The 24,922-nt window shown below is 55.4% G+C and overlaps 2 protein-coding genes across 6 annotated transcripts in view; both read left to right on the forward strand.

The window, feature by feature from the left end:
• Positions 1-7,867, forward strand: part of Rps6ka2 (ribosomal protein S6 kinase A2) — a 193,828-nt gene extending 185,961 nt beyond the window's left edge. For all 5 annotated transcript variants that reach the window (XM_070010338.1, XM_070010339.1, XM_070010341.1 and 2 more), the window contains 4 exons: positions 617-693; positions 3,106-3,223; positions 4,007-4,144; positions 4,446-7,867. In XM_070010338.1, the coding sequence (XP_069866439.1) occupies positions 617-693; positions 3,106-3,223; positions 4,007-4,144; positions 4,446-4,571 (459 nt within the window). In that variant the 3' untranslated portion in view covers positions 4,572-7,867. The remainder of the gene's footprint in view (positions 1-616; positions 694-3,105; positions 3,224-4,006; positions 4,145-4,445) is intronic.
• Positions 7,868-13,252: 5,385 nt separating this feature from the next.
• Mpc1 (mitochondrial pyruvate carrier 1) lies at positions 13,253-22,563 on the forward strand. Its single transcript, XM_070010378.1, has 5 exons — positions 13,253-13,409; positions 18,959-18,962; positions 20,329-20,425; positions 21,236-21,368; positions 22,072-22,563. The coding sequence occupies exons 1-5, from the start codon at positions 13,339-13,341 to the stop codon at positions 22,094-22,096; spliced, it is 330 nt and encodes a 109-aa protein (XP_069866479.1). The 5' UTR covers positions 13,253-13,338; the 3' UTR covers positions 22,097-22,563.
• The last annotated feature ends 2,359 nt before the right edge of the window (positions 22,564-24,922 follow it).

Genomic DNA, 24,922 nt, shown 5'->3' on the forward strand with positions numbered 1-24,922 from the left:
TCTATAGCCACTTACTTTCTTTTTAATGAAAAGAACCCAGGGTAGAACAGGGTTGGCGGGTTGGGGGTGGTGGTGAGCAGGGCAGAGGCCGGAGGGCTGTTTGGGGACAGCGGTAGATAGTGAACTGCTCGGTTGACAGGGCCAGCATGGAGCTGGGCCCGTGGCTCAGGCCACCATCTGAGCTACTCGGGAGGCTGGGGTTGGAGGATGGGGTTTGAGGTCAATGCAAACCAACCAATAAAAAGCTGGGTGTGGTGGCCCATGCCTCTCACCCCCGCTGCTCAGGACACAGAAGTCAAGAGGGTGACTGTCTAGTTCTGACCAGGCATAAACGAGAGACCCTATTTTGGAAATAATAAGAGCAAAGAGGGCAAAGGACGTGGCTCAAGTGGTGAAGCACCTACCTAGAACACACAGAGTCCTGAGTTCAAACCTCATCCTACTAAAAGCAGAGTGAGAAGATGGGAGACCTGGATTTTTATGTGTAGATCTTCAGTCTTAAAGCTGTGTGGCAGGCGCCATGTTTGCCTTCTGTGTCTCGGTGGGCCGCTGCATCCTCGGAGACGGCCCCCTGAGGGCCAGAGCTCCACGCTGACCCCATCCGTCTCCCCCCCAGGTCCTGAAGCGGCAAGGCTATGACGCGGCATGCGACGTCTGGAGCCTGGGCATCCTGCTGTACACCATGCTGGCAGGGTAACGTGCCCCGGGGTGCGCGGCGCCCGGGATCCCCGGGCTGGGTGCACACGCTCGGCCTCCGCGGCCACAGGACACCAACACGAGAAGAGGGCACTGTGCACTTCCCGTAGGCTCAGACCAGCCAGAGCATTCAGGCTCCTGACCCAGCGCAGTGCTCCCCAACCCAACACTGACCTCAGCGCAGTGCTCCCCGACCCAACACTGACCTCAGCGCAGTGCTCCCCTGTTCCCATCACTGACCTCAGCGCAGTGCTCCCCAACCCAACACTGACCTCAGCGCAGTGCTCCCCTGCCCATCACTGACCTCAGCGCAGTGCTCCCCGACCCAACACTGACCTCAGCGCAGTGCTCCCCGACCCAACACTGACCTCAGCGCAGTGCTCCCCTGTTCCCATCACTGACCTCAGCGCAGTGCTCCCCTGTCCATCACTGACCTCAGCGCAGTGCTCCCCTGTTCCCATCACTGACCTCAGCGCAGTGCTCCCCTGTTCCCATCACTGACCTCAGCGCAGTGCTCCCCTGTTCCCATCACTGACCTCAGCACAGTGCTCCCCTGCCCATCACTGACCTCAGCACAGTGCTCCCCGACCCATCACTGACCTCAGCGCAGTGCTCCCCGACCCATCACTGACCTCAGCGCAGTGCTCCCCGACCCATCACTGACCTCAGTGTAGTGCTCCCCTGTTCCCATCTCTGACCTCAGCGCAGTGCTCCCCTGTTCCCATCACTGACCTCAGCGTAGTGCTCCCCTGTTCCCATCACTGACCTCAGTGTAGTGCTCCCCTGCCCATCACTGACCTCAGCACAGTGCTCCCCTGTTCCCATCACTGACCTCAGCGCAGTGCTCCCCTGTTCCCATCACTGACCTCAGCGTAGTGCTCCCCTGTTCCCATCACTGACCTCAGTGTAGTGCTCCCCTGTTCCCATCACTGACCTCAGTGCAGTGCTCCCCGACCCATCACTGACCTCAGCGTAGTGCTCCCCTGTTCCCATCACTGACCTCAGTGCAGTGCTCCCCTGTTCCCATCACTGACCTCAGCGCAGTGCTCCCCGACCCATCACTGACCTCAGCGCAGTGCTCCCCAACCCAGCACTGACCTCAGCGCAGTGCTCCCCTGTTCCCATCACTGACCTCAGCGCAGTGCTCCCCTGTTCCCATCACTGACCTCAGCGCAGTGCTCCCCTGTTCCCATCACTGACCTCAGCGCAGTGCTCCCCTGTTCCCATCACTGACCTCAGCGCAGTGCTCCCCTGTTCCCATCACTGACCTCAGCGCAGTGCTCCCCTGTTCCCATCACTGACCTCAGCGCAGTGCTCCCCTGTTCCCATCACTGACCTCAGCGCAGTGCTCCCCTGTTCCCATCACTGACCTCAGCGCAGTGCTCCCCTGTTCCCATCACTGACCTCAGCGCAGTGCTCCCCTGCCCATCACTGACCTCAGCACAGTGCTCCCCTGTTCCCATCACTGACCTCAGCACAGTGCTCCCCAACCCAACACTGACCTAAGCACAGTGCTCCCCGACCCAGCACTGACCTCAGTGTAGTGCTCCCCTGCTCCCATCACTGACCTCAGCGCAGTGCTCCCCTGTTCCCATCACTGACCTCAGCGCAGTGCTCCCCTGTTCCCATCACTGACCTCAGCGCAGTGCTCCCCTGTTCCCATCACTGACCTCAGCGCAGTGCTCCCCTGTCCATCACTGACCTCAGCGCAGTGCTCCCCTGTTCCCATCACTGACCTCAGCGCAGTGCTCCCCGACCCAGCACTGACCTCAGCACAGTGCTCCCCTGTTCCCATCACTGACCTCAGCGCAGTGCTCCCCTGTTCCCATCACTGACCTCAGTGTAGTGCTCCCCTGTCCATCACTGACCTCAGTGCAGTGCTCCCCGACCCATCACTGACCTCAGCGCAGTGCTCCCCTGTTCCCATCACTGACCTCAGCACAGTGCTCCCCTGCCCATCACTGACCTCAGCACAGTGCTCCCCGACCTATCACTGACCTCAGTGTAGTGCTCCCCTGTTCCCATCACTGACCTCAGCGCAGTGCTCCCCTGTTCCCATCTCTGACCTCAGCGCAGTGCTCCCCTGTCCATCACTGACCTCAGTGTAGTGCTCCCCTGTCCATCACTGACCTCAGTGCAGTGCTCCCCTGTTCCCATCACTGACCTCAGCGTAGTGCTCCCCTGTCCATCACTGACCTCAGTGTAGTGCTCCCTAACCCATCACTGACCTCAGCGCAGTGCTCCCCTGCCAGCCATGCCGGCATTGGGATGCAGCTAGGGGACTGGGGCCGGCTCTCCTGGGCTGGGCCTCCGTGAACATCAGAGACCTCAGTGTTCCATGCAGGGTGGCTGGCCTGGGTGGAAGGCCCCACGATGGTGGTATTCACAGCACCATGGCTCCCCACGCAGCTTTACCCCCTTTGCCAACGGGCCCGACGACACCCCTGAGGAGATCCTGGCCCGAGTTGGCAGCGGGAAGTACGCGCTCTCCGGGGGAAACTGGGACTCCATCTCTGACGCGGCCAAGGTGAGCGCCGCTCCATTCCTCCTCCCCTCCCCCCATGCAAGAGGAAGCTACCCATGGCTTCTGGGCAGCGGCCAGAGAGAGGGTTTGTACCTCACCGCCGAAAAATGGCAAATGGTGACATGTCCCAATTTATTTGTTCATTTTTCTCCAAAGAGAGCTACAGGAGACAGACAGACACATTGTGCATCTGTACAGTATTTATTATGTCAGCATCTCCCCTTGGAAGGCGGTCATTTATATTAAAATAGTACTTCGTGTTTTACATGCACCGTTTGCTATTTGCCCATTTAATTTCCCTTTGAATGTACAACATGGAATGAAAGGCAAATTGATACAACTGCTAAATAGTTATAATAGTTAAAACTTAAAAGTCATTCATAACCAGGTGCCAGGGGTGCACAACTATCATCTTAGCTCTCTAGGAGGCTGAGATCCAGTAGACCACAGTTCTAGGACAGCCCAAGCAGATGAAGTCCACAGAGTCCATCTCCAATTAGTCAGTCAAAACTCAAGAGTGGAAGCGTGGCTCAAGTAGTAGAGCACCCGCCAAGCACGCAGAGAGCCCTGGGTTCCAAACCCCAGGTTTTAAAAGCTCCCTTCACATTCGCATGCTCACAAACTTGTAAAGCCTCTGCTTGCCCCAACGCACAGAGAAGTGCCGCAGAACAGCACTTCCCAGCCGCAGATGCCCCGCCAGGACAGCACTTCCCAGCCCATGCCCCACCATGTCCTGCCGAGCGCCTTGAGCAGCCTGTGCCCCTCCCCCCCCAACCCCGCTGACAGGACATGGTGTCCAAGATGCTGCATGTGGACCCCCAGCAGCGCCTGACCACCCTGCAAGTCCTGAAACACCCGTGGATCGTCAACAGAGAGCTGCTGTCCCAAAGCCAGCTGAGCAGACAGGACGTCCACCTGGTGAAGGTGCGCCCTGGGAGTGAAGTCGGCCTGCAGCCGCCCTGGCAACCTGTAGCAGCCAGGGGCTGGGTGTGACCCCGTCCCCAGACGCTGCCCGACCCGAGGGCTCCACACACCCCTCGTGCCCTCCAGGCCCACTGGGGGAGGGGGAGCTGGCACTCGTGGTCACCGGCTCACCGTGTCCTCGTGCACTGGGGGGCCCTCGGTTCCACGCTTTTCCTGGGGAGACGGAGGCACGGACGGCGGGGCTGCAGCCGTAGGCCAGGCGCAGGGCTCCACATCCGCCCGCCCGCCCCCTCTCTTGCAGGGTGCGATGGCGGCCACCTACTTTGCCCTGAACAGGACGCCGCAAGCGCCGCGGCTGGAGCCGGTGCTGTCCTCCGGCCTGGCCCAGCGCAGGGGCATGAAGAGACTGACCTCCACGCGCTTGTAGCCGCTGCGGTCACGCTGCCAGCGTCCTCGGCCCTGCAGGCGCCGCGCCCGGCCGGCTTGTGGGCTCCCGGTGACCTCAGGCACGCACAACGCTGGGCCGGCCTCGCTGTTCCTCTGTGCCCCTTTGGCCTGGACACCCCAGGCCACGCCACGTGGACCTGCCGCCTGCTCTCCTTTCCTCCCAGCAAAACCAAATGGCCGCAGTCACCGCACCGTGCCGCGGGCGCGACCCCTCAAGGCTTGGGTGTTCCCTGTCAGGAGACGCCCACCGGGCGTGAAGCCCGCGACGGGGCCCAGGACCACGGCCAGCCAGGTCCCGGCCAGGTGACCGCAGAGCCCTCCGCGAGGCCCGGGCGCACGGGGCAGCTGGAGGCCCCAGAGGCCACGCCACGGGCCCGCACCAAGGGTCCTGCCCCAGATCATCCAAAGAGCGCCCACCCCTCCCCAGAGGGAGCCCCAAGTCAGGGCAGCCCAGTCTTTGTTCCCAGAGCCTCCCATGGAGCCGAGTGCCGGCCAGTGCCGGCCAGGGTCCACTCATGCTGGGCTCCCTCCGGAGGCCCCCTGCCCCGCAGGCCTGTGGCCGCCCTCGGCCACAGACACACAGGATCTCTCTGGGGAGCCAGGGCTCTGCCGCTGGCCAGGACACCAAAGGTGGCTTTGGTGTGCACCCTTGCGGTTTCTGGTCCGCAGGGCAGCGCAGAGGCCGGGGGCTTTGTGTGCAGACCCCTCTCTCCCCTGAGAGGCCGGGGGCTTTGTGTGCAGACCCCGCTCCTTGGAGAGGCCAGGGGCTTTGTGTGCAGACCCCTCTCCCCGGCAAGGCCGGGGACTCTGTGTCTGTGGACAGGACCGATGCCGTGGTGGTGTGGTTTTGCGCGTATTTTGTGTCTCTGTTCTGTAGCTGTTTGTATGAGGCGTTTCTGTGGTATTCAGTGTTTTGCTCTGTGTGTGCACGGGAGAGTGGAGTGGCGCAGGGCTGAGTGGAGTAGGAACTTCCTGAGGGCAGGTGAGCCCCCTCCCCCACCCCAGGGCTGGGGAGGGGCCGGTGGTCACAAGCAGCTCTGGGACACATCCCTAGAGGCCCTGAGAACCCCAGCGGCCTGGTGGGTCTCTCCAGCCAGAAAGACACCAGACACGCCGCTCCTTTTCCCCAGCTCAAGTCACTCTAGGGCCCAGCCTCTGCCCCTTAAAAAAAGTACCGCAGTATGGAAACTAAGTCCTTAGCTTGATCTAATTATTTCAGACCTTAAACCAAAGTTTTGTTGGTTTTTTTTGGTCGGTCGTGGGCCTGAACTCTGGGCACCTTAAACCAAAGTTTTGTTGGGTTTTTTTGGTCGGTCGTGGGCCTGAACTCTGGGCCTGAGCGCTGTCCCTCAGCTCTTCAGCTCAAGGCTAGCGCTCTACCACTTGAGCCACAGCGCCACTTCCGGCTTTGTTCTGCTTATGTGGTGCTGAGGAATCAAACCCAGGTCCTCATGCATGCAAGGCAAGTGCTCTACCACTGAGCCACCTTCCCAGCCCAAAACAAAGTTACTTTGCCAGCTTTAGTCCTTGTTCCATGAGGCTAAGGGAACATGCCGCGGGGACCAGCCCGTCCACAGCCGCGGCCCTCGGTGGGAAACGCGATCGGTTGGAGATTTAGGTCCCACTTCTTTCATTTCTGCTCATGATGTAGGAGAAAAGAAAATAACCAAAGGGCTGGGGTGCCATGGGGGGGGAGGGCACGAGCCCGGCAAGGCAAGTCCCGCCTTTGCAGCCCGGCACCATCAGGGAGAAAAGGAAGAGCTGAGGGCTTGGCTATCCTGGGCCCAGCTGGCTTCCCCAGCACCCAGGTCCCTGTCCAGCCCACGGGCAGGCCGCCTTTGCTGTGGGTCCCACTAAAGGGGGAGGCGGGGAGGAAGGAGGCGCGGGGCGGTGGGCCCAGGCTGGTCTGTGGGCCTGCCCACAACTATGTCCTGCCAAAGGGCCCCGCGAGGCTGCCAGGCCCAGCTCCATCCCCGTGGACCGCCCACCCGCGTCAGGCCGGCTGGCCGGCTGCGGGTGAAGGTGCTGCTGACTGTTCCTAGAAAGCAGGGGTATGTGGCGAGGGCCACCTGCATCCACTGTGAAGGCCACCTGCACCCGAGCCCCCCCCGCAGCGCGGCCCCCTCCGCCCCCAGAGGAAACCCAGCCCGCCCCAGACTCCTCTAACCCAGGGCCGCCACACACACACAGGGCTGCTTGCCAGGGGCAGCCTGTGCTGGGAGGAACCCTGATCACCCACACCCAGGACTCCACCAGGCCCTGACACCCCAACACACACAAACACACCCAGGACCCCGCCAGACCCTGACACCCCAACACACACACACACAGGACCCCGCCAGGCCCTGACACTCACACACAAACACACCCAGGACCCCGCCAGACCCTGACACCCCAACACACACAGGACCCCGCCAGGCCCTGACACACACACACACACACGACCCTGCCAGACCCTGACCTCACACACACATAAACACACCCAGGGCCCTGCCAGACCCTGACATCCCCCAAACACACACACCCAGGACCCCGCCAGGCCCTGACACACACACACACACGACCCTGCCAGACCCTGACACACACACACATAAACACACCCAGGGCCCTGCCAGACCCTGACATCCCCCAAACACACACACCCAGGACCCCGCCAGGCCCTGGCCCCCCACATGCACACATACACACACCCAGGGCCCCGCCAGGCCGACCCCAAAGTAGGCAAAATGGGAGGCTTCCACTCATTAATGATGGTCAGACTTGTACATGATTTTAAAGGATGTATTCGCGGGTGGCAAAGTGTGAGCCTTTTTCAAGATGGCAGTGCTCAGTATTGTTCGTCCCACGGTGTTATTCCTGTAGATGTTTGCCCGGGTTTACCGGCTGCCTTTCCGGTTCTGTGAAGCACACGATACAACATGTTCACGCTTCCTTCGCTTTCTGACACGCTTTGTTGCCCCTTGCCTTCCTAGGAGGCCTAAGACCCCTAGACTAGAGAGGGGCCCGCTGGGGCCCGCTGGTCCCTGAGCATGCGGGAGGGCTGGGGTACAGTGTGCCCTGGTCCTGGTGGGCCAAGGGGCACAACCGCCAGGCCCAGTCCCTCCCCACCTCCTCCTGCCGCTCTCCTCCTCCCCCACTTTGTTTACAAGCTCTGCAGCCAGGTTTACACTTCATTTGGCGTCCACGCTTTCTGTGTTGTGTGCGAAAGGGGTGGCCACTGTACAGATATTTATTATGCTTTCCAGATTTCTGAGATTTTTTTGAATAAACATGGGTTTTCTGAAGCGTACTGTTTTTCTGGCGTAAGAACTCTGCGCTCAGTCATTACTGAGGAGGAGGCCAGCCCCTGGCTCTTCCTCCTGCGGCTGCCTTCCACCCCTGCCGCCCTCCTGCCCCCACGCGGCAGGCCTCGGTGCGGGCACGGTGCCCCGGCTGCTCCACTGTGTGCATGTGCACACAGGCGCGTCTCGTGGGGAACGGAGACGCAGCACAGTCGCTCCACACTGGAAGCCGTGTGTGCATACACACATGCATGTGTGGGTAAGTTCATGTTTACAGGTGAGCACGCATGTGACCGTGTGCATGTGTTCATGCATGTGGCCATGTGAGTTGAGCACACATGTACATACTGTGCGATGCTCATTTGAGGGTGGGCCCGGAGCGTGGGGCGTGTGCTCAGTGTGGAGCATGTGTGTGGACTGGGGCAGGTGCTGGCAGAAGGTGGTGTCCAGTTGGGGTGCAGCTAGACAGGTGACCCGAGGGCGGCCCTGGGCCTGGCCACCGGGCCCCACAAGCCCTAACAAAGCACACACCCCAGAGCCCGGCTCCGCCTTCGGTGACTGCCCGACCAGCTACAGCAACAAGCAGCACGCACGTGTGTACACACATACCACACACTATCCTCACCCACCTGTGTACACACACACACGCACACTATCCTCAGCCACCTGTATACACACACACTATCCTCACCCACCTGTGTGCACACATACACACACTATCCTCACCCACCTGTGTGCACACATACACACACTATCCTCACCCACCTGTGTGCACACACACACACTATCCTCACCCACCTGTGTGCACTCACACACACTATCCTCACCCACCTGTGTGCACTCACACACTATCCTCACCCACCTGTGTGCACTCACACACACACTATCCTCACCCACCTGTGTGCACTCACACACACACTATCCTCACCCACCTGTGTGCACACACACACTATCCTCACGCACCTGTGTGCACTCACACACACCACACACACTCCTCACCCACCTGCGTACACACACTATCCTCACCCACCTGTGTACATACACACACACTATCCTCAGCCACCTGTGTGCACACACACACACTATCCTCACCCACCTGTGTGCACTCACACACACTATCCTCACCCACCTGTGTGCACTCACACACTATCCTCACCCACCTGTGTGCACTCACACACACTATCCACCCACCTGTGTGCACTCACACACACTATCCTCAGCCACCTGTGTGCACTCACACACACTATCCTCAGCCACCTGTGTGCACTCACACTCCTCACCCACCTGTGCACACACACACTATCCTCAGCCACCTGTGTGCACTGACACACACTATCCTCACCCACCTGTGTGCACTGACACACACTATCCTCACCCACCTGTGTGCACACACACACTATCCTCACCCACCTGTGTGCAGTCGCACACACACTATCCTCACCCACCTGTGTGCAGTCGCACACACACTATCCTCACCCACCTGTGTGCAGTCGCACACACTATCCTCACGCACCTGTGTACACTCACACACACTATCCTCACCCACCTGTGCACACATACACACCACACACTATCCTCACCCACCTGTGTGCACACACACACACTATCCTCACCCACCTGTGTGTAGTCGAACACACTATCCTCACCCACCTGTGTGCACACACACACCACACACTATCCTCACCCACCTGTGTGCACTCACACACACCACACTATCCTCATCCACCTGTGTGCACTCACACACTATCCTCACCCACCTGTGTGCACTCACACACCACACACTATCCTCACCCACCTGTGTGCACTCACACACCACACACTATCCTCACCCACCTGTGTACACACACACTATCCTCACCCACCTGTGTGCACGCACACACCACACACTATCCTCAGCCACCTGTGCACACATACACACACTATCCTCACCCACCTGTGCACACACACTATCCTCACCCACCTGTGTGCACACACACTATCCTCAGCCACCTGTGTGCACTCACACACACTCCTCACCCACCTGTGTGCACTCACACTATCCTCACCCACCTGTGTGCACTCACACACACACTATCCTCACCCACCTGTGTGCACTCACACACACACTATCCTCACCCACCTGTGTGCACACACACTATCCTCACCCACCTGTGTGCACTGACACACACTATCCTCACCCACCTGTGTGCACACACACACACACTATCCTCACCCACCTGTGTGCAGTCGCACACACCACACACTATCCTCACCCACCTGTGTGCAGTCGCACACACTATCCTCACCCACCTGTGCACACACACACACACAACTATCCTCACCCACCTGTGTACACACTATCCTCAGCCACCTGTGTACATACACACACCGGGCCTTAACCCCTGACCACATGCACACACGTCCACACCTGGCCTTAACCCCTGGCTGAGTGCACACAGGTGGGTGGATAGTGTGTGTGTGTGCACCAGGTGGGTGGATAGTGTGTGTGTGTGCACACAGGTGGGTGGATAGTGTGTGTGTGAGTGCACACAGGTGGGTGAGGATAGTGTGTGTGTGAGTGCACACAGGTGGGTGAGGATAGTGTGTGTGTGAGTGCACACAGGTGGGTGAGGATAGTGTGTGTGAGTGCACACAGGTGGGTGAGGATAGTGTGTGTGTGTGCACACAGGTGGGTGAGGATAGTGTGTGTATGTGTGCACACAGGTGGGTGAGGATAGTGTGTGTATGTGTGCACACAGGTGGGTGAGGATAGTGTGTGTATGCGTGCACACAGGTGGGTGAGGATGGAGTGTGTGTGTGAGTGCACACAGGTGGGTGAGGAGTGTGCAGTGTGTGTGTACACAGGTGGCTGCACACACATCCACACCGGGCCTTAACCTCCCATCCTCCACCCCTCCCTCCCCACCCTCCATAGGCCCATCAGGATTTTCACCTTCTCCAGGAGCTTCCCATGGCCCTGCTGACTAGAGCCACCCCACACGCCCCAGCTCCACTCCATCTCTCCAGTCCACAGGATCCCATTCCCTCTCTCTCCTCACCTGTGTCTCCTGTGGGAATGTGAGCACAGCAGAAACCTTATCTATTGGGTTCAGCTGGCCCCAGGCACCTCCTGGCACCGGGTGCCGTCCAAGGATGTGGTGGGGGGGGAAAGGGGGGTGATGAAGAATGAATGATCACTGAGAGATGAAATGATGTGGTGCAAGCTATCCAGGCCTGAGCTGGGGTTGACTAGAAAAGAAAAAAATAATCTTCGTCCATCTTACACACACACACACAGAGTCATTGGAAAACTCAGTGCTAAGACGTGGAACTGGCCTTGTGTGAAGATAAGCATGTGTACCTGCCAGAGATATCACCGGTTGTTTCCAGCTCTGGCTATGTGAACTGTGTGCTATCTCAGGAGCTTCAGGAACACGCGTGGACAGCGACAGGAAGCGAGGTACGCCCCGGGGGGACGCGTGGACAGGAAGCGAGGTGCGCCCCGGGGGCACGCATGGACAGGAAGGGAGGTACGCCCCGGGGGCACGCGTGGACAGGAAGGGAGGTACGCCCCGGGGGCACGCGTGGACAGGAAGGGAGGTGCGCCCGGGGGCACGCGTGGACAGGAAGCAAGGTGCGCCCTGGGGACGCATGGACAGGAAGCGAGGTGCGCCCGGGGGCACGCGTGGACAGGAAGGGAGGTACGCCCCGGGGGCACGCGTGGACAGGAAGGGAGGTGCGCCCGGGGGCACGCGTGGACAGGAAGGGAGGTGCGCCCGGGGGCACGCGTGGACAGGAAGCAAGGTGCGCCCTGGGGACGCATGGACAGGAAGCGAGGTGCGCCCGGGGGCACGCGTGGACAGGAAGGGAGGTACGCCCCGGGGGCACGCGTGGACAGGAAGCGAGGTGCGCCCGGGGGCACGCGTGGACAGGAAGGGAGGTACGCCCCGGGGGCACGCGTGGACAGGAAGCGAAGTGCACCCCGGGGGCACGCATGGACAGGAAGCGAGGTGCGACCCGGGGGCACGCGTGGACAGGAAGCGAGGTGCGCCCGGGGGCACGCGTGGACAGGAAGCGAGGTGCGCCCGGGGGCACGCGTGGACAGGAAGCGAGGTGCGCCCGGGGGCACGCGTGGGCAGGAAGCGAGGTGCGCCCCGGGGGCACGCGTGGACAGGAAGCGAGGTGCGCCCGGGGGCACGCGTGGACAGGAAGCGAGGTGCGCCCGGGGGCACGCGTGGACAGGAAGCGAGGTGCGCCCGGGGGCACGCGTGGGCAGGAAGCGAGGTGCGCCCCGGGGGCACGCGTGGACAGGAAGCGAGGTACGCCCGGGGGCACGCGTGGACAGGAAGCGAGGTGCGCCCCGGGGGCACGCGTGGACAGGAAGCAAGGTGCGCCCCGGGGACGCATGGACAGGAAGCGAGGTGCGCCCGGGGGCACGCGTGGGCAGGAAGGGAGGTGCGCCCGGGGGCACGCGTGGACAGGAAGCGAGGTGCGCCCGGGGGCACGCGTGGACAGGAAGCGAGGTGCGCCCCGGGGACGCCCGGACCGGCCAGGCCCGCCCGCAGGGCTCCCGGTCCCAGCGGGAGGCTGGGCGGCTCCGCGCCTGTCTGTCTGCCCGGCGGTCTGTCCGGCGGTGCTGAGCTGCCTTCCTCGCGTGGGGCCCCGCGTCTAGCTCGCGGCGCCCGGTGCGGCGTGGGGCCGTCCCAGCGGGCCCCAGGTCGCGGGCGGGTTCCACCCTCCGCCCGCCCGGCCGCGTAGGCCGCCCGGGGACGCTGGCCTGGGCCGGGGCCGGCCTGCGCAAGCCGGTCCGGCTACCTCCGTGCCCCCCGCCCCGCCGAGCCACAGAGCCCGGGCGCCAGAGCCGGCGCCAAGCGGGACGGGAAACGGCTGCGGCGGCCAGCGGGGCTGCCGACCGTGCGCGTGCGCGTGCGCCGGTCCGGGGCTCGGCGCCTCGGTGCCAACGGCCCTGCGCGCTGACTGCGCCACGTCGGGGTCCGTCCTGAGCCGCAACAGGCCCGGGCCCCTCAGGCCCCTCGGCTAGCATCACCAGCGCCCCCGACCACAGCGCGGGGCGCGCCAAGGGCGGGCCGGGACGCCAAGGTGACCTTGGGGCCCGCGGGCGGGGCGACGGCCCCGAGAGCCCGAGCGACGTGGGGTCCGCCCCGGACTGGACTGGAGGGGCCTTCGCGCGCGCGCCCGCGAGGGCCTAGCAACCGCTGGCCAATCCCCGCCCGCTCCGGCCGTTTCCGACAGCTGGTCCCGCCCCGCGTCGCGCCGAGGGGCGGGGAAGGTGTGTGGCCGGTGCGAGCCAATCCGAGACGCCTATTTCAGCGCTGCGCCTTCCCATAGGCTGGGAGCTGGGCGGCCGTAAGGCGTGGCCGAGCGTCGTGAGGCGGGCCCTGGAGCTTCGCGGCGGGCCGCGGAGGGTCTACGGTGGAGTCTGCGTTCCGGGCCGGCGCCGCGGGGCCGAGCAGCTGTGTCTCCGCCATGGCCGGGGCGCTGGTGCGGAGAGCGGCGGACTATGTCCGGAGCAAGGATTTCCGGGACTACCTCATGAGGTGAGGCGGGCTTGGGGCCGGGATGCGGCCGCTCGCGCGGAGGACGCGGAGAACGGGAGGAGAGGACCGTGGACCAGGTCGCCGTGGACCCGGCGGAAGGCGCGGTGGCGGGAGGAGCCCGACGAGCCCGCGCAGGCCCCCTACCCCCCCCCCGCCTCCGCGGGCTGCGGACACGGGAGAGGCCGCCCCGGGGGAGGACGGGGGAGACGACGGGGAGGACGGAGGGGGAGGACTGGGAGGACGACGAGGAGGACGCCCCGGGGGGAGGACGGAGGGGACGACGGAGGGGGAGGACGGGGGGAGACGGTGGGGGGAGGACGGAGGGGACGACGGTGGGGGGGACGGAGGGGACGACGGTGGGGGGGACGGAGGGGACGACGGTGGCGGGGGACGGAGGGGACGACGGTGGCGGGGGACGGAGGGGACGACGGGGAGGACGACGAGGAGGACGGGGGGAGACGGTGGGGGGGGACGGAGGGGACGACGGGGGAGACGGGGGGGGGGGGACGGGGGGCCGAGAACCGGAGAGGTTGCTCTTCTCGCCCTCTTCAGCCCTGGTGGACAGCTAAGGCCAGGAAGGCAGAAAGCCCGCGACCACCGCCCAAGGGCGTCGGGCGAAGGCGCCTTGCGTTCAGATAATGTTGGGGCTAAGGGCAGGACTCGGCCGGCTGTGAGGCTAGCGTCCGCTCCCTAAGCGATCAGATGAGGACGCGCAGCGCCTCACCCGCCCTTCCAAAAGAAGGGCTCTCGGGCCTGGCCAGGACCCCCCTGACACCCGACAGGCCTCTCTTACAGGGAGAATACAGAGATGCACCCCGTTCTCTTCAATTTTAATGTATTTAACAGACTACATCGTCCAACCTTTTACTTTCAAGATTAAGAAAATTAATCTCTTATGACACTTGTTTTTCCATTTATTTATTTGTTTGTTTTGGTGTCAGTCCTGGGGCTTGAACTAAAGGCTTGGGCACTGTCCCTGAGCTTATTTTGCTATTTTGCTCAAGGCTAGCACTCTACCACTTGAGCCACAGCTCCACTTCTGGTTGTTGTTGTTGGGGGGATAGTAGTTTAGTGGAGATGGTCACAAATTTTTCCATCCAGGTTGGCGTCTAACCAAGATCTTCAGATCTCAGACTTCTGAGTAGGTAGGATTATTATAGGAGGCATGAGCCGCTGGCACCTGGTTCTCAAACATTTTTATACTTGCTTTCTCCCATGTTAATGGAATTACACTTGGTTAACTAAGGAAAAGAAGGGAAGATGGTGCCGAGAAAGCTCAGAGACAGCAGAATGGGACTAGAAGAATAACTTCCTAGTTAGGGCCCCAGCAAGTCACTCCCAACAGGCTTTAGTTACCTGTAAAATGACAGTAGTCTCTGTTGTTGGAGTGTCCAGAAAGCTAAAAGTGAGATTACATGGGGATGTGGAAATACTTGCAAATGCCAAATCATGGTATGTCTAATCTACCCTTCTGTTTTGGCTTTTGTAAGCAGAAGCTTTTTGTGTGTGTCAGTTGCCCTGAGTTTGAACTCGAGGCCTGGGCACTGTCCCTGAGCCTCTCTGTGCTCAGGCTAGAACTCTACCACTTGAGCCACAGCACCGCTTCTGGCTTTTGAGTGTTTAATTGGAGATAGGAGAGTCGCATGGGAACTTTCCTACCTGGGCTGGGTTTGAACTGTGATCCTTAGACTTCAGCTTCCTGAGAGCAGAAACACGTAAAGGCTCACTGTTACAAAGAAAGTTAACATCTTAAGGGTGAGGTGCAAAGGGTTGTGACATGAGCCTTGTTTTCTCTACCATTCTTGACATCAGCAGGATCTCACAATCGGGCTGTCACACAGTGTTTGAGGCCACATTGTAGGCAGACATCAGAACTTCCTGGAAGCTCTTAATGTCAACATTTTTCTCCCTTAGAAAAAGAAAAAGTGGGGCTGGGAAGTTGGCTCAGTGGTAGAGCGCTTGCCTTGCATGCCTGAGGCCCTGGGTTCGATTCCTCAGCACCACATAAGCAAAAAGAAAAAAGCCGGAAGTGGCGCTGTGGCTCAAGTGGTAGAGCACTGGCCTTGAGCTGAAGAGCTGAGGGACAGTGCTCAGGCCCAGAGTTCAGGCCCCACAACCGGACCAAAAAAAAAAAAAAGAAAAAGAAAAAGTTTCTAGTCTTTCTTTCTCCTCATCACTAGCTCATACATCTTGCGCACCTGCAATGCGTTGCGTTGCTTTATCGCCTATAGAAGGAGTGTGAAGATTTCCCACACTAAAGTGCTTCCAGAGTTAAATAATAAGTTTGCTTAGTTTTTCAGCAACTGTGCTGAAAAATAATTCACGTGGATTATAAACTTTTTTCAGTCATTTTATGAGTAAGACAATTTTTCTTGCTGAAGTAGGTTACTGCTTGGGTTTTAAATGCTGGTTGTTCAAGGGTTTTGTTTTTGGTTTTCACTGAAGAGTACGTTAAGAAGTCAGACTCTCGGGCTGGGAAGGTGGCTCAGTGGTAGAGCGCTTGCCTTGCATGCATGAGGCCCTGGGTTCAATTCCTCAGCACCACATAAGCAAAAAAAAAAAAAAAACAACCAGAAGTGGCGCTGTGGCTCAAGTGGTAGAGCACTAACCTTGAGCTGAAGAGCTGAGGGACAGCGCCCAAGCCCACAGTTCAGGCCCCATGACTGGACCCAAAAAAAAAAAAAAGAAAAGGAAGTCAGACTCTTGCCTGACAGTAGTGGCTCGTGCAATCCCAGCTATTGAGGAGGCTGAGATCTGAGGATCACAGTTCAAGGTCATTCCCATCAGGAAAGTCTGTGAGACTCTTATCTCCAATTAACCTCCAGAAAACCAAATGTGGAACTGTGGCTCAAAGTGATAGAGCACTAGCCTTGAGCAAAAGAACTCAGAGTCAGTGCCTGGGCCCCAAATTCAAGCCCCACAATCACCACTACCAACAAAAAAAACAGAGTAATTTGGCCTGACACTTAGCTGGTCAAAATGAAATGAAATGACAGTAAGGAATTCTGTAAACTAGACTATCGAGGTATCGAGACTGTCAGGGCTGGTCCTGTCCACCTGCAGCATCACTAGACTTTCAGTGGTCTAAAGTTACAGGGCGGGAGATGCTCAGGCTGCACACAAGGTGTGGGAAACAACCGAGCAGGGAGATGCGGGCAAAGAAGGTAAGAAGAGTGTCTGAAACCATTGCTGAAGGCATTAGCATTCTCCTTAAACCCCAAACTGACACTTGGGTTTTGGTGTCTCAAGCTTTCTTCTTGTCCAAATGCCCAGCCCTCTTTTTCTTAAAAAAAACAAAAACAAAAACAAAAAACTTTCCTATTGTGAATCACTAACAAAATAGTTTTTTTTTTCCCTCTGACTTTCTTCTTGTTCTTCCTCTTGGACTTTTGATTAGGAAGATTAAATTTGAATGAACAATACAGTTTTGAGGTAGGTCTTAAGAACTGAGTTAATCAAGTTTGTTAGAATAGAGGTAAATGTACACATGTATCCACACACTTATTTGGTATACATGCAAGGATGTTTTCTTAAAGTAGAACCTAGATCATGCAGTGGTTTTTTTTTGTTTTTTTTTTTTTTTGTTTGGTGTATGTGCTTGGATTAGGGGCTTGAACTCAAGACCTGGGCACTGTCTGTTAGCTGCCACTGTACCACTTGGGCCATAGCTCAACTTACAGCCTTTTGCTAGTTGGAGATAAGCCTTGTGGATATTCCTGCCCAGGCAGGGTTCTAAATATGATCCTCAGATCTCAGCCTCCTGAATACCTAGGAATACAAGTGTGAGTCACCAGCACCTGGCTTCTGTGTGTGTGTGTGTGTGTGTGTGTGTGTGTGTGTGTGTGTGTGTGTACGTACGTACGTGTACATGTGTGTGCATACGTGTACATGTGTGTGTGTACACATGCGGACGTGCCAGTCCTGGAGCTTGAACTCAGGGCCTAGGTGCTGCCCCTGAGCTTCTTTTGCTCGAGGCTAGCACTCTACTACTTGAGCCACAGCACCCCTCCCGGCTTTTTCTATTTATGTGACACTGAGGAATGGAATCCAGGGCATCATGCATGCTAGGCAAGCACTCTACCACTAAGCCACATTCCCTGCCCCTTTGTTTGTTTGTTTTTAATCAGACATTTAACATTCAGGAAGAAAGCATTGAAAGCTCTCATAACTCATTCAACCGTTACTGTAGATACCAAGTACCACTGTAGGGAGTTCAGAAGTAATAAGAGACACAAGGAGACACAGAAGAGACAAGTAACACAGAAGAGACACAGAAAAAAACAGAAGTAACACACCTCTCAGGCGTAACCTGCTGCTGCTAAGTAAACCAGCCCATCATTATTAAAACCCAGCAGCCTGTGCCTCTCCCAACTTGGCATTTGCCAAGAAGGATTCCCCTCAAGGTCTTGTTATCAGCCAAAGAGCCACAGGGCACAGCTCCATCTGAGAGTGCAGGGTGTGAGAATCAGTGCAGATAACTAAAGATGTGCAATTGCTTTCATTGTGTGTTCAAATTAAAACATTTTGACCTATTATAAATTTAATACTTTTTTTTTTTTTTTTTGCTGATCATGGGGCTTGAACTCTGGGCCTGGGCGCTGTCCCTCAGCTCTTCAGCTCAAGGCTAGTGCTCTACCACTTGAGCCACAGCACCACTTCCAGCTTTTTCTGCTTATGTGGTGCTAAGGAATTGAACCCAGGACCTCATGCTTGCAAGGCAAGCGCTCTACCACTGAACCACCTTCCCAACCCCTGATACTTCTTTACTATTCTCAGTGTGACTTGTACAAATTCTAAAATCCCACATGACTTGTGAGATATTTTTCTTGTTGTTTGTTTGTCATATGCTAGTCTGGAACTTGCTATGTAGCCCAGGCTGGCCTCAAACAATCTTTTTTCCTCAGCTCCCAACACCTGAGTGCTGGGGATTATATGTGTGAAGCACTATACCCAGTTGTAGTGTGTGTGTGTGTGTGTGTGTGTGTGTGTGTGTGTGTGTGTGTGTGTGTGTGTGTGTGTGTGTGTGTGTGTGTGTGTGTGTGTGTGTGTGTGTGTGTGGCTTTATATTTTTACTGGATACCTCTGTTTTAAAAGATGAAGCTTGGGGGGCTGGGAAGATGGCTCAGTGGTAGAGTACTTGCCTTGCATGCATGAGGCCCTGGGTTCCATTTCTCAGCACCACATAAGAAAAAAGAAAAAAGTCAGAAGTGGCGCTGTGGCTCAAGTGGTAGAGTGCTAGCCTTGAGCTGAAGAGCTGAGGGACAGCGCCCAGGCCCAGAGTTCAGGCCCCACGACCAGACCCTCCCCCCTCCACAAAAAAAAGATGAAGGTTATTTTCAATGGAATTAAGATTTAATTTCCTTAGGTCAAAGTTGCTATTAGATGTGATATTTGAAACTCTCAAAATGTCCCTGACCAGTGCTGAGGTCTGCTAGTGGACCGTGAGTGGTGAGTGCTAAGAGCTACTGGAAGCCTCTGATGGTCTTTTTTCTTCCCCTATGTCTCTGGATCGGAACCTCTGTGATCCCTGGTGCTTCCTGACGACACAGCACGGTGAGCACAGTGTTTCTGTCCATTCCAGGCTCAGTGCCACTGCCTGTCACCACTGCAGGAAGACTGTGAACCTGGCGCTAGATAAACCTGTGTTGATGCATGCGCCTCATGCTCTGGGATGGGTCTGTATATGGAGACCACCATGCAGAGTAGGATCTGAGATTAAATAGGGAGATAAAGCAGAGGAGGGAAGTTCACTATGGAAACACAGAGGTGAAAAGGGAGTGACCATCATAGGGTGAGCAGAAAAAATTCATAGGTGCTCTTCTTATGAGATCTGAGGAATAAGAAAAAAGGGCCATATCTCATTGAAATAAAAGGAATGAAGGCCTTCCTTGGCTAATTATGTAACTCAGATAATAGCCAGTTTGACTCTCAAAGCCCTTCACTGTGCTGGCTAAATGAGAACACTGGTAGAGGTGTTTAAATCTTGGGCCTCCTGGCTTATACTGAAGCATGTCAAACAAACATTTCAAAACATTTTTACTTCATGCCAAATTTAATTCTCATTTACTTTTCTTGTGTTTCCACTTCTCAGTATTTTTAAACAGGTTTTAATGAACCCCAGTCAATAATATAAAAAGCAAGTCTCAAAATACATTTCAATAAATCCAGAGTCTGGATCTATGTTAAACACTATTGGAAGACATCCAGTGTCAGCCATTTTCAGTGGCTAGAGTTCTCATGACTAAAATGGGCATTTAGTCAACAATGCGGAGATTCCTTCCGATTTTAAAATATTTGCAAACTACATAAAGAAACAATTTTGATCTAATGGACAAGTCATTAGCCTTGTTTCATTTTAGCAGTTAAATGAAAATGGACATAGTTGCTCTTCAAATACAGCTTTATCTTGATAAGTTACTATGGGGATAGTTGTGTAATGAAAAACTGTTGGTCCATATCTTTACTATCAGGTTTTGCCTTTCAAAAATATTTTCCAATCTTAATTTCTCATCATCTGCGATCCTGGCTCAGATTTCCAAGTCCTCTGATCATAATGTAATTCCTCTGAGCAAAAATAATTTACTAAGTTACTTGCTCCAGAAAATATCCAAATTAGGGTCTACATTTTGAGTTATTAATCACCAACTTAATGAAAACTTGAAAAAATACAGTTGCTAGATTTAAATGCATTATGGAGGATGAGTCTAACAAGGTTTAAACCAAGCAAGAGAGAATTGTGTCAGAAGATGTTGGACTGCTGGCTCACTTGTGAAAACCATCCAAAACTTAACCCAGCAAGCCTGCAATCTGTGCACATGAAGGTTCATTTCCCATATTCATACTGTTTGAGGGAAAGGAGTGGCAGCTGCCCATCCTCTACCTGACTTTTCCTCCTCTCTCTCCCTGCCCCTCGCTGTAGCACTTCTGGGGCCCAGTAGCCAACTGGGGTCTCCCCATTGCTGCCATCAATGACATGAAGAAGTCTCCAGACATCATCAGCGGGCGGATGACATTTGGTGAGGACACAGCTGGGGAGGAGGTCACGCAGGTGGAGACTCCCGTGGGCGTGGCAGTTGGTAGAAACCGATGCTCTAGTTGCTATGAGAATGTCACTTAAAGAAGAGAGTGATCGGGCTGGGAAGATGGCTCAGTGGGAGAGTGCTTGCCTTGCATGCATGAGGCCCTGGGTTTGATTCCTCAGCACCACGTAAGCAAAAAGAAAAAAGCCGGAAGTGGCGCTGTGGCTCAAGTGGTAGAGCGCTAGCCTTGAGCTGAAGAGCTGAGGGACAGTGCCCAGGCCCAGAGTTCAGGCCCCACGACCAGACCCCCCCCCCCAAAAAAAAAAAGAAGAGTGGTGCTGAGGAGCGCCCTCTCTGTGGTGAGTAGAATCGGGATTGAAGTAGTTGATAACAATTGGTGCCTTCCAAACTTAGTGCACTCTGCTGAAAAAGGGTGGTCTGAATCAGTCTCAAGGACAGCCTGACGTTTCTGTTCGAAACTTGACTTGGAAACCTATCCAGTGTACTTGAAACCCCAACATTTGAACCTAAAACCAATGTTGAAGGGATAAACAGAACTTGTTTTAGAGAACAGGTTGTAAGTAACTCGAAGGAGGGGGGAGGGGGGAAAACTGGCCAGAATATTCCTGTTAACATTGCGCCCATACATGGTAAGAAGCGTTTCCGTGGGCTTGCCGCTGTCAGAGGTGGTGGCAGTGCCTCTTGTCATGTGCCAGGGTCTGGCACAAGAGGCTCCATCTTTACAGTGGACCATTAGCCCGCGTTCCCTGGATCCTCAGCTGTCTGATTTGGTATTTTTTTCCGCAGCGCTCTGTTGTTACTCTCTGACGTTCATGAGATTTGCCTATAAAGTTCAGCCTCGAAACTGGCTGCTGTTTGCGTGCCACGCCACCAATGAGGTGGCCCAGCTCATCCAGGGAGGACGGCTCATCCAATACCAGTGAGCAGAATTCCATTGCTTGGGGGCTGGGAAGGTGGCTCAGTGGTAGAGTGCTTGCCTTGCATGCATGAGGCCCTGGGTTCAATTCCTCAGCACCACACAAGAAAAAAAAAAGCCAGAAGTGGCACTGTGGCTCAAGTGGTACAGCACTAGCCTTGAGCTGAAGAGCTGAGGGACAGCACCCAGGCCCAGAGTTCAGGCCCCACAACCGGACCCCCCCAAAATAATAATGATAATAATTCCATTGCTTTGTGTGGAGGAGTTGGTGAGAAGCTGAGACGGCTTACGTGGTGGAGGGGAGCTGCAGTGTGAGTGCCTGTGGAAACTGGGTTTTTTCAGCATGGTAGTTAATAGGAGGTAGGACCTTAACCATTTGTATAAAATCAAAAATTGAAACAAATGGTTCATGATCAGCCAGGAGCTGGTGGTTGTACCTACAAGCGTAGCTAACTCAGGAAGCCGAGGCAAGAAAGTTCATGAAACTTTTATCTCAAACTAAACACGAAGAAGCCACAAGTGGAGCTGTGGCTTAACTGGTAGAGTGCTAGTCTTGAGCAAAAAGAAAAGCTTGAGACCCTGCCAAGTACAAGACCCATGATTGCATCATGGTGTCTTCCACTGGCACAAAAAAAGTTGCATCATAGTGTCTTCCACAAGACACAGTGGAATTTTGTTTCTCAACAGTTTCTCTGAACTTTTCCAGGATGGGTCAAAAGGCCTCTGCATAACCATGGAACTGCTCTTGCCGGACAGCACCCAGCCCCCACTGCGTGTCTCCGATCCCCTGCACGGAAATGGCCTTGCCAAGGGGAAAGTGCCCAACTCCTGCTCTCTCACACCATCGTGTAGAGGTGGTGGAGACTCCCTCACCCCCACTCTTCTGCCTTCCCAGTGCTGAATGCTTTATTTCTCTTCAGCTCCAAAAAGGGAGCTGACTTAATCATGCCTGATGAGGATTTCATGAGTACTATATGTATACCTCTCTTGGGATTTGCTTAATCGACATCAACAAAAACAAAATTGTGTAAGTACTAACACTTTGGTACTCGGAATTCTTGACTTCAGTGACCCTAGACACCCAACAGCTGGCCATATACCTAAAATCTGAATTCCATGTTGAGAAGTACCTTCTTATTCATGCAGTGTGTATACTGAGATGCTGTAACGTAAAGGCAATAAATGACTTAAATATTTATTTAAGGCTAAATATCTTGCTATATTTGTTAGGAAATTGCAAAATTCACTGACAAGTGAAAAAGAGAACTAGTGACTAGAGGAAGTGAGGAGCTGGGTGGAGGGGTAGATTCTTCTGGAAACCTCCATAGCCCCACTGTCAGACTGCTTGTGCCCCATCACACATATCTTCTCTCTCTCGGTCTTGTGAAGCAAGCGGCCCTTCTATAGCGGGAGGCGTGGGGCACAGACTCTGCGGGCCCGGCCAGCCCTTGGCCCCCTCCTTGCCTGCCAGATTGCATCTGGGGCTGTGGCCAAGCAGACTGGCAGGAGTAGTGCCCACACGTGGCTCCCAGAGGCTCATAAGGCAGAGACCCTAGTGGAGGAGCCAAGAGGAGCCATGGGTGTTTATTACGTTGTACTGTTTTCTCTCCTTTAGTTACTTCTCACACATAGGACACAGAATGGAACAGCAGTGACCTCCTGGGCTTCTCTGCCCAGCTGACTTCTCCCTCCCAACTCCCCATCTCCCCACACTAGTCAGTCAGGCTTTAGGGTTGTGAATCTTTCCCTTTCTTTCAAACCTTATGCCAGTTTCTGCCCTTCTGGTTTGTGTACTGAGTATGAGCATGGCAAAGAGTTAGCAGCTCCCCGGGGCTGGCTTTGGTATTTTTCTGTCCTTGATCGCTTTCGATTAGCAATGCCCAATGAACTTCTGGTCTGACTCAAGAGAGCAGTGGCTTAATCCCAAGGACTAGAAAACCCTGGTCCCAGTGCTTAGGTACTGTCTTGCCTGTCTTGTCTTTCCTTACTATTTTCTGTGTTTTTGGAGCTCACTAAGGGCAGTGTAATCCCATTACAAGAGGGTTGGGGTTGAAGTAGTGATGGCTGGAGTAGAAACTACAAACCAAGGGCCAGCATGATGGAAACCTGTTAGCTTTATAAGCCCATCCGTGTATATTTAAATTTTTAAATCACCCCCAAGTCATTTTAAACCTAAGGAGTACGTTCATTCCAATAACAAACAGTATGAAGACTGAAATGAACTGAGGCTAACTTCTAGAATGTCCCCAGTACCCCAGTGATCAGTACTCCAGGGCTAACTTCTAGGATGTCCCCAGTACCAGTGGTCAGTACTCCAGGCTCAGTTGGTTTGTGTGCCTGCAGCTTCCCTGACAGGCATTTCCTTGGTCTAATAAGTTTGGGGGCAGAGGTGCTGATGAGAAGCCTTCTTGCACAAACAAGCATGCTGGACTGCCTGGTGAGGCCTGGCCCATGCGCACACGCCTGTTCAAGGAGTCTCTCCAGGCAGCCACAGCTGCCGCCGGTGGGAGGGAGGAAAAATCAGTGGGCTCTTGTTTTGTAATTCTCTGATCTGCAGCTGGCCCAGAGCCCCTTCCCTAAGGTTTCTCAGCCTTATTCCTAGTCAGTGTTGTCCTAATGCAACGCTGCCTCTTTAAGGCCGAGTGCAATGATTTGTTTCTGTCTTTTAATATTCTTACCTAATATGCAGAATTTACAGACAGTAATGAGAAAATAAGCGCAAGTGGGCAAGTACCTGGGGACACTGACGTTTTATCAGATCATTGGGAAGACAGTAGCCACAAAAATAATGACTTCTGTTTTAAAGTCTTAAAAGACTGCACCATCACAAGCAAAGGCAGCACAGCTCTGATGTCAATCCTGGCATTTCCCGACTGAGAGCATGGTGCCTGCTGAAATGTCTGGAGAGGCTGAGTATCACAGTCCTGGTTTTACCCTGAGGAGGACTCCTGAGAAGTGACTTGAGCCAGTTTAGAAGCCTAGGCTCCCAAGGTTCTGTTTTGGCTTTGGTGGTTGCAAAAAGAGTAGTCCCAGACCTCTTCCTTGTGAAAGCTTGCCACAGGTCAAAATCTACCTGACTGTTGACTTGTAGTTGGCCAATATTTGTTCGCCTACAGGCGCAGAACCTCATTTGTCTGTTTCTGGTACTCAGAAAGGGTGGTGCATCTCAGGCCACCCCTGTAACGCCTTCTATCAGGGCTGGCTCAGTGGTGGCTTCTGCTCCATTCATGGAACCAGCTTACAAACGCGGGCCTACTTAAAGGCTCTATTCAATATTTTTCTATCCAACTAAGTTATGGATCTGGTGCTGTGGCTGTTTCAGTTATAGTGATTATTTTGAATATTTTTCTACATTGAGCATGACTGATGGACTCATGAGTTTTCATAGGGATAAGATGATGCTATGGAAGTTTGCTTCTTGAGCTTACTCGGGAGTTGGTCAAATGTCATGCCTTTGGCCAGATAATCTTTGCCCAGATCCTACTGATGTTGGAGAACTTCCACGTTCTCTGACACAAGATGCCCCCTCATCTCCCTACTCCACTGCCCAAGGCTCA

The sequence above is a fragment of the Dipodomys merriami genome, unplaced genomic scaffold (assembly GCF_024711535.1).
Source record: "Dipodomys merriami isolate MVZ:Mamm:240054 unplaced genomic scaffold, mDipMer1.0.p SCAF_8, whole genome shotgun sequence".
In the NCBI taxonomy this organism is placed as follows: Eukaryota; Metazoa; Chordata; class Mammalia; order Rodentia; family Heteromyidae; genus Dipodomys; species Dipodomys merriami.

Excerpts from the sequence above, each read along its gene's own strand:
- Mpc1 (XM_070010378.1), top strand. The coding sequence starts at position 13,339 with ATGGCCGGGGCGCTGGTGCGGAGAGCGGCGGACTATGTCCGGAGCAAG. Across the intron at positions 20,426-21,235 it reads CAGCGGGCGGATGACATTTG|CGCTCTGTTGTTACTCTCTG; the intron begins GTGAGGACACAG and ends TTTTTTCCGCAG. Across the intron at positions 21,369-22,071 it reads GGACGGCTCATCCAATACCA|GATGGGTCAAAAGGCCTCTG; the intron begins GTGAGCAGAATT and ends GAACTTTTCCAG.